Source organism: Colobus angolensis, unplaced genomic scaffold (assembly GCF_000951035.1).
Source record: "Colobus angolensis palliatus isolate OR3802 unplaced genomic scaffold, Cang.pa_1.0 Scaffold73, whole genome shotgun sequence".
Classification (NCBI taxonomy): domain Eukaryota; kingdom Metazoa; phylum Chordata; class Mammalia; order Primates; family Cercopithecidae; genus Colobus; species Colobus angolensis.
Window position 1 is genome coordinate 3217923 of NW_012121043.1, and position 12130 is coordinate 3230052.

A 12130-nucleotide genomic window follows, 5' to 3' on the forward strand; every position below is an offset into this window, starting at 1 on the left:
GCTCTGTCACCCAGGCTGGAGTGCAGTGGCCAGATCTCAGCTCACTGTAAGCTCCGCCTCCCGGGTTCACGCCATTCTCCCGCCTCAGCCTGACCTCGTGATCCGCCCGTCTCGGCCTCCTAAAGTGCTGGGATTACAGGCTTGAGCCACCTCGCCCGGCCGGAATGCTTGTGATTTTTGCACATCAATTTTGTATCCTGAGACTTTGCTGAAGTTGATTATCAGATTAAGGATGCTGGGGGCTGAAATGAGGGGCTTTTCTAAACATATAATCATGTCATCTGCAAACAGAGATAATATGACTTCCTCTCTTCTTATTTGAATACACTTTATTTCTTTCTCTTGCCTGATTGTTCTGGCTAGAACTTCCAATACTATGTTGAATATGGTGAGAGAGAGCATCCTTGTTTTGTGCCAGTTTTCAAAGGGAATGATTCTAGCTTTTGTCCATTTACGATGATATTGGCTGTGGGTCATAAATAGTTCTTATTATTTTGAGATACATTCCTTCGATACCTAGTTTACTGGGTGTTTTTAGCATGAAGGTTGTTGCATTTTATCGAAGGCCTTTTCTGCATCTATCGAGATAATCATGTGGTTTTGTGGGGTTTTTTGTTTGTTTTTTTTTTTGGAGACAGACTTGTGCTCTGTCACCCAGGCTGGAGTACAACAGCACTATTGTGGCTCACTGCAACCTCTGCCACCCAGTTTCAAACATTTCTCCTGACTCAGCCTCCCAAGTATCTGTAATTACAGGCATCTGCCACCATGCCTGGCTAATTTTTTTTGTATTTTCAGTAGAGATGGGGTTTCACCATGTTGGTCAGGCTGGTCTTGAACTCCTGACTTCAGGTGATCTGCCCACTTCGGCCTCCCAAAATGTTGGAATTACAGGTGTAAGCCACCACGTGCTGCCAGAAGTTATTTTTTTAAGGATGTGTCAATAAATATTTCTTACACCTAATAGTGTTCGTGTCATTGGTAACACATTCTAAAGTATGTATACTGTATGTATATGTAACCCATAAAAATTAGCCATTGAGAATATGGGGAATAACATACAATGAGATAAATCATCAACACTCTATTATGTTCCAGTTATAGATTTAGGGTATTTCTAAAATAGCTTTTTGGTTTAGTAATGTAGACATAAAATATAACTTCAAAGGTTGCCCATGTACTTTAGTTATTGAGAACCTTTTATTCCTGTACTTCCTTAAGGCTTTCATAATAATAAATGGCTGAAACATCTAAGGGTTTGCATTTATCTTACATAGTCTCTTTTAGAGGCATGAGTTTAAATTCTATTCTTGGCTTGAAAACCTCCCTCTGTAACTATTGGGGCAAAAGTCATAATCTTACAAGGAAATTGTGAAATACAGCATAAGAAAAAGAGATTTAAAAATTGGTACCGACTCATGAACTTTAAAGAGATCTTTGAAAGCAAAAGGAATAAATATAGAAAAAGATCACGTAAACATTTTATGTATAAACTATTTATACTACAAGCATGGAATCAGTAGAGTGAAAAAATTTTAATACAAAATATTAGTTATTTTGCTATGTATAATTCAGTATGTATAAAGTGAAAAAACAGGGAAAATAAATAATTATATAGATTACTTAAATCTCAAAATACACACAAATAAAGTAGGTAAAAGCTTACAATAAAGTTCTGTTTCACCTCTATGGAAACAAGATGTTTATTTTATAGAGGAAATTAATGGTATTTAATTAAATTTATTTATTTATTTATTTATTTATTTTGAGATAGAGTCTCACTCTGTCACCCAGGCTGGAGTGCAGTGGTACAATCTCAGCTCACTGCAACCTTCACTTTTCGGGTTCAAGCAATTCTCCTGTCTCAACCTCCCAAGTAGTTGAGATTACAGGTGCGCACAGTCACGCCCAGCTAACTTTTATATTTTTAGTAGATGTGAGGTTTCACCATATTGGTCAGGGTGGTAATATCCCTTGTTCTTAAGAAAGAATTTCATAGCCAAAATTACTTTCATTTTGCTTGCTTGTGTTGCACATACTGTAAGTAATTTACACATATGATAAATTGACCTTATTCTATGCAATTATCAATAGGTAGCAAACACTGCACTGTTTTATATACACTATCATATTAAATCATAGGAAAAGATGTGTTCAGAAACTGTAATCCAGTTTACCCTTGAACAATATGGGGGTTAGGGCCACTGACTCCCCAGTGCAGTCAAAAATTCAAGGATAACTCCTAACTCACCAATAACTTAACTACTAAGAGCCTGCTGTTGACTGGAAGCCTTATTGATAACATAAAGTGTGAATTCACACATATTTTATATATGTATCATATAGTGCATTCTTAAAGTAAGCTAGAGATTGGAAAATGTTAGTAAGAGAATCATAAGGAGGAGAAAATATATTTACTCTTCATTAAGTGGAGGTGGATCATTATAAGGATCTAACTCCTCATCCTGTTCACGTTGATTACGCTGAAGAGGAGGAGGAAAAGAAGGGGTTAGCTAATCTATCTCAGGGATGGCAGAGGCAGGAGAAAATCTGCATGTAAGTGGGCTCATGCAGTTCAAATCTATATTGCTCCCTGATCAACTGCACCTAAAACAGAAAAACATTCAAGTTTTATTTAAATATATAAAACATTTTAACCGTTTTTTACTATCAAAAATTTCAAACACATAACAAAAATAGGAAGAAAATGCACTAAACATAGTGTGGGGTCCAGCTCTACAGGGCCTGTGGGTTTTTCTCTTTGTGTAGGGAGAGGAGAGATCGTAGAAATAAAGACACAAGACAAAGAGATAGAACAAAAGACAGCTGGGCCCAGGGGACCACTATCACCAAGGCGCGGAGACCAGTAGTGGCTCCGAATGCCTGGCCGCACTGCTACTTATTGTATACAAGGCAAGAGGGCAGGGTAAGGAGTGTGAGTCGTCTCCAATGACAGGTAAGGTCACGTGTCCACTGAACAGGGGGCCCTTTCCTATTTGGTAGCCCAGGCAGAGAGAGAGAGAGAGAGAGGCCAGCTTACGTCATTATTTATTCTATGTATTTCTCGGAGAGATCAAAGACTTTAATACTTTCACTATTTCTGCTACTGCTAGCTAGAAGGCAGAGACAGGGGTACAGGGTAGAACGTGAAAGCGGACCAGGAGCGTGGCTGCTGAAACACAGCATCACAGAAGCACGGTCAGGCCTCCGGGTGGCTGCGGTGGGCCGGACCGATGTCAGGCCTTCCACAAGAGGTGGTGGAGCAGAGTCTTCTCTGACTCCCCCCGAGAAAAGAAGACTCCCTTTCCCGGTCTGCTAAGTAAGGGGTACCTTCCCAGGCCCTGGCACTACCGCTAGACCAAGGTCCGCTAAGTAACGGGCGCCTTCCCAGGCGCTGGCCTTACCGCTAGGCCAAGGAGCCCTCTAGTGGCCCTGTCCGGGCGTAACAGAGGGCTCATCCGTCTGGTCACTTCTCACCGTGTCCCTTCGGCTCCTATCTCTCTGCATGGCCTGGTTTTTCCCAGGTTATAATTGCAGAACAAAGATTATCATAATATTGGGACAAAGAGTAATGGTACAAACTAACGATTAATGATATTCATATATAATCATATTTATAATCTATTTTTAGTATAACTATTCTTACCTGTATATATTTTATTAAACTGGAACAGTTTGTGCCTTCGATCTCTTGCCTCAGCACCTGGCTGGCTTCCCGCCCACATGTAATGCATCCCAAAATTATTATGAAATGGCTTTTCACAAGCATTTAATTTTGTAAAAAAAAAGACTTGAAAAATATAGTCACAATACTATTATCCTTTCTAAATATTAGCAATAATTTCCTAACACTATGAAGTATCTAAATCTCAACTCAAGAGCCACAGTTGTCTACACGTGGTAATTAATTGATGTGTCTTTTAGGTTTCTCCTCTGTTTTTTTTTTTTTTTGCCATGAAATTTATTTGCTAAAGGAAGCAAATGGCAAAATTGTGTGTTATTTCTCACATTCATTATTTTACTCATGGCCTCATTTGACTATTTTTTGTCCCCTGTATTTGTTGGACTTTGGAAGTTCAATGTAGAGACATAGTGCTATCCAGGTTTCATTATTTTGGAAAAATTCTTCCTATGTGGTGTTGTTTCCATCCAGGAGGAGGCATATAATATCTGGTAGATTCCCTTTTACTGATATTACCTGAATGGTAATCATTGCCTAAATATAAGTACTTGTTAAAATTGCAGAATGGTGATTTTCTAATTCTTTTATTTACTCTTTATTTAGTAGCTAGAGTGTTTCCATTAAGAGTTATTTCCATCTGTCCAATCTTTGGCTACTCTGGTTATAACTCCATAGCAAGTGTTTCTTTCTAAAACATTTTAAACCATTTTTACACTTTTTTCCCAGTATAATATTTGTGTGATCATTAAGAAAAAACAAAAAGTAGTGAATGAAATTAAATTCACACTTTTTCAAGTCTTTGAATTCTAATGAAGCTTAGAAGAAAATCTAGTACTTAGACAATGTTAGGTGATAGTTCAGAAAGATGTTATTTTAGTAAGTTTCATGTGAAAAGTGAAAAAATGTGTTTAACCTTGTGTTTGATGATTAAAGAAAGAAAACAAAAAGAGGAGAAAAGGTAGGTGTTTATCTAGCCCTGTACAGCAGATATTTTAATTTCTGTGTCTTGAAACACAGTAATAATGTACTATCTGATAAATTAGATGTGGTAGCATTTCCCCTTTTCAAATCAGTGTTATTTCAATCATAAAGGAATCAAAATAATTGGTTTCTTGATTAACATTACTATGTTATATAATAGCTAATGGTTACTACATTTTGTCATAGTAGGTTTTAACACATATATGTTCAGAAGTGTGGGTTTTTTTTTCTTCTTGTAAATTCACCACTGAAGTGCTTTGTAGTCTAGAAATGGCATTCCTCCTCTCTGAACAGTTTTGTTACATGATTGATCTCATTGTTTTCACTGTATTTATTCTGGGAAGTAGTGGCAATGCCACTGTCTTCCATTTTAATAATTTGTACTGTGTACTATAAGGATAACTGTTCATATATAAAAACTTTATACTGCATAGCATCTGCCAATGGCAATGTTTTCTTTTGTTTTGTTTGTTTTGTTTTACTGCAAATACATTTGAAACAAGGGAAACGTCTAATATATCTGAATGTGAAGTTGTTGTGGGATCTTTGATGTGTCATTTCTCTGGTCAGAAATTTCTGTGGCTAGTGGCACCTTTCCTGTCTTTTACTCAGGTCTGCTGGGCTCATTTTGCTCATTTGACCTGGCAGACTGCACTCGGCTCACACTACACTACTGGCCTGGGTCTCATGAGCGCCAAGGGCGAGTGAGGTGTGGAATGGTGAGGGGTGTGTGAGTGAGATGGGATCCAGACACTGTGCACAGTCAGACATGCTAGGTGCTCCAGTTGGGTGGGGGCAGTTCCAGGTGCCAGCATGGGCACCAGCTCTCCATGAGGCTGCAGCTAGACCAGGTGCACCACAAGAAGCTTCCACAGCTGGCACCAGGAAACAGGGTAGTGCCTGGAAGCTTGGAGACTCTAGGAACTGCAGTGCCCCAAAGAGGGAGCCACAGCCCTGGCCTGGGGTGCTCCCAGGTCTTGGCTCCCCGAAGGACTACAGTTCTTCTTTTCTTGTCTTCTCCCACAATGTGGCAAGCAAGGGGCATGCCCCAGCCCTGTGTGTGTTACAGCTCTTTTAGCCTCATTTACTGGGCCCTGAATTCTTGTTCTGCACCCAGGAAGAATGAGACATGCAGAAACATGGAGGGTGAGCAAGTTGAGGAGGAGCGTTATTGAGTGACAATAGGTCAGAGGAGGCCCTGGAGGGGGTAGTTCCTGTCTGCAGGCAGGTTGTCGCATAGAGTGTTCAGCTCTCAGCAAAGAAGAGGCCCTGGAGTGAGGAGCTCCTCTCTGCAGTTGGTCTTCCTGACCTCTGCAGCTCTCAGCAGAGGGGAAGCCCTGGAGTGAGTAGCTCCTCTCTGTAGCTGGTTATCCTGATGTCTGCTACTCTTAGCAGAGAGGAGACCCTGGAGTGGGTAGGTCCTCTCTGCAGCTGTTGCAATGGCAGTGGCTGCTCTACATGGGCTGCCGCTGCCATCAAAGTCATGGATGTCAGGAATCTCTGTCTCTTTAAAAAAATCTATGCTTTAAATCTATTGCCTCCTCTTTTAAGAAAAAATGGTCCCTTATCTAGAAATTTTTGCTTAGGAGGAAGGATAACAGACACAAGGCCCAAATCAAAATATTTCTATAAAATTCTACCTAATCTTAAAATACAAAGATCCATAGAGCTTTAGCTCTCTCTGCGTAAATACCAGTAATGTCTTTGCTAACTATTTATGAAATGTTTCATTGATGAATAACTTTCTAACAAATACTTCTAAAGGCAGCAGTGAATCCAGTAAGCTCTATATTACCCATATATTGCAAATACTGTTAAAAATATATGACCCTTTTGTTATGACAGTAAATGTTAAAAGAAGCAGCAAGAATAAAAGAATAGCAAAAATGTGACTAGTCATATCGGTCTTGAGATGGGTGAATCTAATCTCTTCTGAGAATGCCTTCATACCCTATTAATAGTCCCTGATCTCCATTTCAAGAAATGTGGTTTAAGAGTCTCTAATTATTTGAGAAAATATTACTTAGCGATACATCTTCCAAAGAGCCAGACACATGTCTAATTTAAACCTGACTAATCAAAACAGTAACATAGTCAATTATATTTGTACTTTATAATTATTTGTATTTATGTTTTTTCAGATAAACTTTATTAATATAATGACTAACATTCACTAACCCTTCCGCATTCCTACATAAGTAGCTATGGTAATTATTTTATTATTCACATGATTTTTCCTCACATATATGTACATGTTTTCACAAAAGTAATTATGTGAAATCAATATTATAATTGTCACTATAAAATTACAATTTTAATGTTATAACTAACAATCTCTGAAAAAAGTAGTATGAATAATTGTGTTATAGTAACAACTTGCTGTTTTTATTATAAAGACAAAAAATGGTGTCATATCTAAAATTTTTCTCTGGTCAAAGTATCTTTAATTCTGTTCTTTTTGTTTTATCTTTAAACAGTTAAATTGCATTTTTAAGATAATTTTCAGTCACTTGGGGTGGTATGCAATGTGCACTTTACAATTGACTTATAATTGGACTATGCTGACAATGGAAAGTCTTACAAGTATTGAACATGACATTCATGACAGTATTCCTGTCATCTTGGCTTCTTTTATTGAATATGCAGAGAATTATAATTGGGCTAACAAGCCTGATAGCCTGGCCTCTTCCCAATTGTATTAACCTAGTCTAGTATTAGCTGCCTGAACACACACAGAAACAGGCAGAGCTTTTGTTTTTCTTTCTATTCTATGTTGGTACCTACCCAATAATCAAAGAATAAAATCCTCTGTCTTCATACAATGTTTGAGAATTGTCAATAACTTATCTCCAATCAACTGATAAATGTAAAGATTTGCTTTATCTGTCATTATTTCACTAATTTATAATAAAATCATTTTTTATAAAAGATTGGTTGTATCTGTTACATGTTAGATGCTAATTAATTATTATTGCTCCAAACCTTTATAAGGTTTTGGCATGTTTTCTTGAATTCATGCTAAAATTTTTCAAGTGATGAATTTGAGTGTGAAGCAAATTTTTTCTTCAAATGAGCAAGTCAATTTATTGATGCATTGTAATCTTTCCTTTGAAATTGAGACAAACATTATTTTAGCATAATCTAAAAATAACTCATTCAGGTTTGTGTAGTCTTAAAAACAATACACAAAAAAAGTAAGTAAATGAAAAATAAAAGGAAAATAATTTTAAATTATTTTCACTTAAAATTCACTAACATTTTACCAAGGAATCCCATTAAAAACAAATAGTAGGTAAAGTTAAATAAACCAATTTACGATTTTAAAGATATAAAGAATTTGTAGTGTATCAGTTGTTTGAAACAGTAGATTCTGTGCTTTACTTTCTCTGTTTTTTTTCTCTTCTTCTAGTTACCTCTTATTTTATAGCATGCAATATACTTGCACACTTTCTCTCCAAATATTTCCAACTCTTCCATTTTCAATATTTAAGTATTCATCTTTATCCAGGATTTTCTAAGCAGAAATACGAAAATAACATGGAAATTTATTTCCTGAAGAAATAAAGCACTACTACAGTGCGTAAGAGATACACCATAAAGATGTGTGTTGCAAAACTGTTATTAGCAAAAAACCAAAATACAACAAGATGCCCCCAAACCACAAACCTGTTGATCATATGAAATAGTTCCATACTTCATATAAGCTATAGAAAAATATGCAACTACTAAAATGAATAACTTAGCACTCTATGTATTAACCTGGAAAATGTAGGAAAAGCAGAGTGCAAATTAATGTGTATAGTAAAATCTTGTTCTGGAAACAAAATGCACACAATTTTTTTTAGGTTTTTATAAAAACTGCAAATTTTATTTTTTAACATTAAGAAATTGCTGGCATTGATTATCTCAGATGATGACACTGGAAAGGAAGAGGGGATGTTGTTTACTTTATTACCTGTAATTTTTGATGTATATCAAATCTGTACTTAAACAACTAAGCCAGAACATTACATTCATTAAAGGAATGTAGATGATTGATGAAATTCAATTTTAAAACTTAAGTTTTAATATTAAACATTTCATTGGGCTTTAAATTTTATGAATTATTGCATCATAAGTAGTAAAAAGATCACAGAACAGCTAATAGTTACACTTTGAATTTTAAATTACTTTAAAAAAACTTCACAATAATATTGTAAGTAGTTGCCTACTTCACCTGTGTCCATTTGAAAACTGTGGAATAAAAGAGTTTGAATGGATCAAGGACTTAATCCAGATTTCCTAAAATAATTTTGCTTTTGCTTAAGATGTTTTTGTCTGGTAAAAAAATGATTATTTTAAAAATAGGATGTTCATTTTAAAATAAACTAGTAGAAGATATATGCAAATAGTAAGGCAGTTTTCATTATTGTGGATGAAAACGAAAATTATCTGTAAGTAGCCTGGTATGTACACAGACTTTCTAAATTTTTTTTAGCTCTAGGCAACTTGGAAGAAGGAAGTGGAAATTAGAAGTTTTCATGTGTAGTTCATAATTACTAGATCTAAAATCTATGTTAAATTTTACTAAAGGTCAGTCCGCGAAAACAGAGACTGCGCATTTCCCAATTAGGAGATGGACCACTTCGTCCTTAACATCATTTAGAAAGCCAAAACACATCCCTGCTTTTGTCAATCTTCATTTTTAAATAGTAAGTCAAAGTAGACTATATCACTTCAAAAGTATTCAGAGGTATCTAATTACGCATTTTGAACAGAAGTTTTCCTTTGAGTAAGGGACTGTCCTGTAGGACTATTCTAATTTTCTTGTTAACTTTACTTCTGCTTTAAACAATGTTTACCACTACATATAAGCTTACACTTGAACTGATTAATGGAAATGAGGCCATTTAAAGTAATACAGTTTTCTATTCTCATGGTTATGTGGTCAACTGAGTACCAAAATAGCTGGAGTTTAATGAATCATATAATTTTTATTTGGCTTTGCAGAGCTGATGCTTGCAATTTAGTGGATGAATCAGTCCCTTAAATCCCAATAGCTTAAGGTAGTATTTTACAGCACAGATTCTGGAGTCAGATACATCCAGAATCAAATCCCAAATTTGCTTCTTTCCAGATTTGTCACCTTCAGCAAGTAATTTGACCTTCCTCAGTCCCAGTTTCCACATCTATGAGGCAAGGGCAACAAAACTTAACTCTCACAATTGTCATTATTAAGTGGTAGATGTGTGGAAAGTCAGCTTCTGGCATTTAGCAAGCACTCAAATAATGGAAGTGGCCTGCTTTTCTAGTTATTCAAATATCATGGAGTTATAATCTGATTATTAAATAGTATTAAGTATATTTAAACTATATGTAGTTTTAATTGATTATTAAATACAATTCAGAGTTAAGAAGAACTTAAAGAAGTTATAAATTCCATTAAAGGAATATGATGACTTGAAATGTTTGGAATGTGTAGTACATGGCTCCTGTCTGCTCTTACTTTTTCTTACTCAAGGATCTTAATCATAACAGTAATGAAATGTAACAATTGTCATTTTCTTTCTTAGGCTGTTGATCATGTAATCACAAATGTACTCCTTAGACTTTAATAGCAATAACATCTCTGCTTTCTTACTAGTTAGAGAATCTGTCTAATATCTAATATGTTTGTTCTCTTCTTGTGCAACCTTTCCTTGGTACCAGCGGCTGCTTCAAAGAATAAAGTTAAAGGTGAGCTCCTGTTTATTGTGCATGACTCATCATCATTCATTTTTCTGCTCAGTCTTCTAAGTTCTCCTAAATGATAGAACCAGTTCTGTTGGTGATAATGCTATTTCAGTGTATAGATATTGTTCCTAAATTCCTACAAATACAAATATCAGTTATTTCAGTTATCCAGTTTCTGAGACATGTGTGCATGGTTGTTTGTGAGTTTGTTTTCTTGTTTCACTTCCCACTTTATTCCTAAGCATTTCAAAGTGGAATAAAATGCTTTTTTTGCACTAACATTTTGCATGTGGACCTTAGTTTCCTTCATAAAATTGAGAATTGGATAAAATACAGCATAAAATAAAACTGATGGAAAGCCTCAAAATTGAGCATGCTTTTATAGAATTAGGTGAAAATAAAATTTAATCTTCTAAAAACTGAATATTATAAGCTATCGATTTCTATTTATGATTTTTTTCATTTTTAGTTGCATTAAGTTTGACTTTGCTAGAAACCTAAAAATGTATTTTCATGATAAAGGATGCACATGTCCAACGCTGAACATAAGGAAAAAGGCTTTTGGCTCCATATGTCCTAGTTTTTATGAGTTTGAAAAATTCAAATATATGTGTGATGCTGTATCATAGACCTATCATTTATGTATTTCAATTTCATTCTGTTTAGAGCAGTCTACATACTTAAAAATCTTTTTTGCTTTTGCTTCTTAAATAGCAAAAAACCATTTTTTTCTCTTTTGGTTCCAGGTTCTAGTTTTACAGCTAGTTTTTTATTTTATTTTATTTTATTTTATTTTTATTATACTTTAAGTTCTAGGGTACATGTGCATAACGTGCAGGTTTGTTACATATGTATACTTGTGCCATGTTGGTGTGATGCACCCATCAACTCGTCAGCACCCATCAATTCATCATTTATATCAGGTATAACTCCCCAATGCAATCCCTCCCCCCTCCCCCCTCCCCATGATAAGCCCAGTGTGTGATGTTCCCCTTCCCGAGTCCAAGTGATCTCATTGTTCAGTTCCCACCTATGAGTGAGAACATGCGGTGTTTGGTTTTCTCTTCTTGTGATAGTTTGCTAAGAATGATGGTTTCCAGCTGCATCCATGTCCCTACAAAGGACGCAAACTCATCCTTTTTTATGGCTGCATAGTATTCCATGGTGTATATGTGCCACATTTTCTTAATCCAGTCTGTCACAGATGGACATTTGGGTTGATTCCAAGTCTTTGCTATTGTGAATAGTGCCGCAATAAACATACGTGTGCATGTGTCTTTGTTACAGCTAGTTTTAATACTATGGCATATGCTGATATTTGAAGTGTTAACTGCTCCCTATTTATAAGGTCAATTATTATGCAAGTAATATTGTCATAGCAATGTATTTGCTTATAGAATATGAAATATGTAAAGGAGGAGATGGCAAATTTATTGTTACCTTTCTTGTAGCTTACCTAGCCTTGTTTCCTGTTCCAGTAAATGTAGTGGAAAATCAGCCAGTCCTTGCCACGGTAATTTTCTGTCTGGCTGTGAACAAAATAAATATATTCACAGCAATTCAGAAATTATTTGATAATGAATACATATCTATAAATGTATAAGCACAATATGTTTATATAATAAAAGGATTAGAAGTGTAGTTTTAGGAATGAGGAATTAAAAACTCTGCACATTGTATCAGCTCTAGGGTACAGCATATGAGTGTAAAGGGAACCAGGGGAGATGCATATCAGCACTGGAAGTGTCAGAGACC

The 12130-nt window shown here is 35.7% G+C and overlaps 1 protein-coding gene across 2 annotated transcripts in view; it reads left to right on the top strand.

Moving 5' to 3' along the window:
• The window catches only part of CADM2 (cell adhesion molecule 2), a 1120439-nt gene that overhangs the window by 761709 nt on the left and 346600 nt on the right, over positions 1 to 12130 (top strand). The window contains exon 1 of one of the 2 annotated variants that reach the window (XM_011927576.1): positions 10312 to 10378. The exons of the other annotated variant lie outside the window; for it this stretch is intronic. Within the exon in view, the coding sequence (XP_011782966.1) occupies positions 10312 to 10378 (67 nt within the window). Of the gene's footprint in view, positions 1 to 10311; positions 10379 to 12130 lie in introns of those variants that run through there. 2 annotated transcript variants of the gene reach the window in all.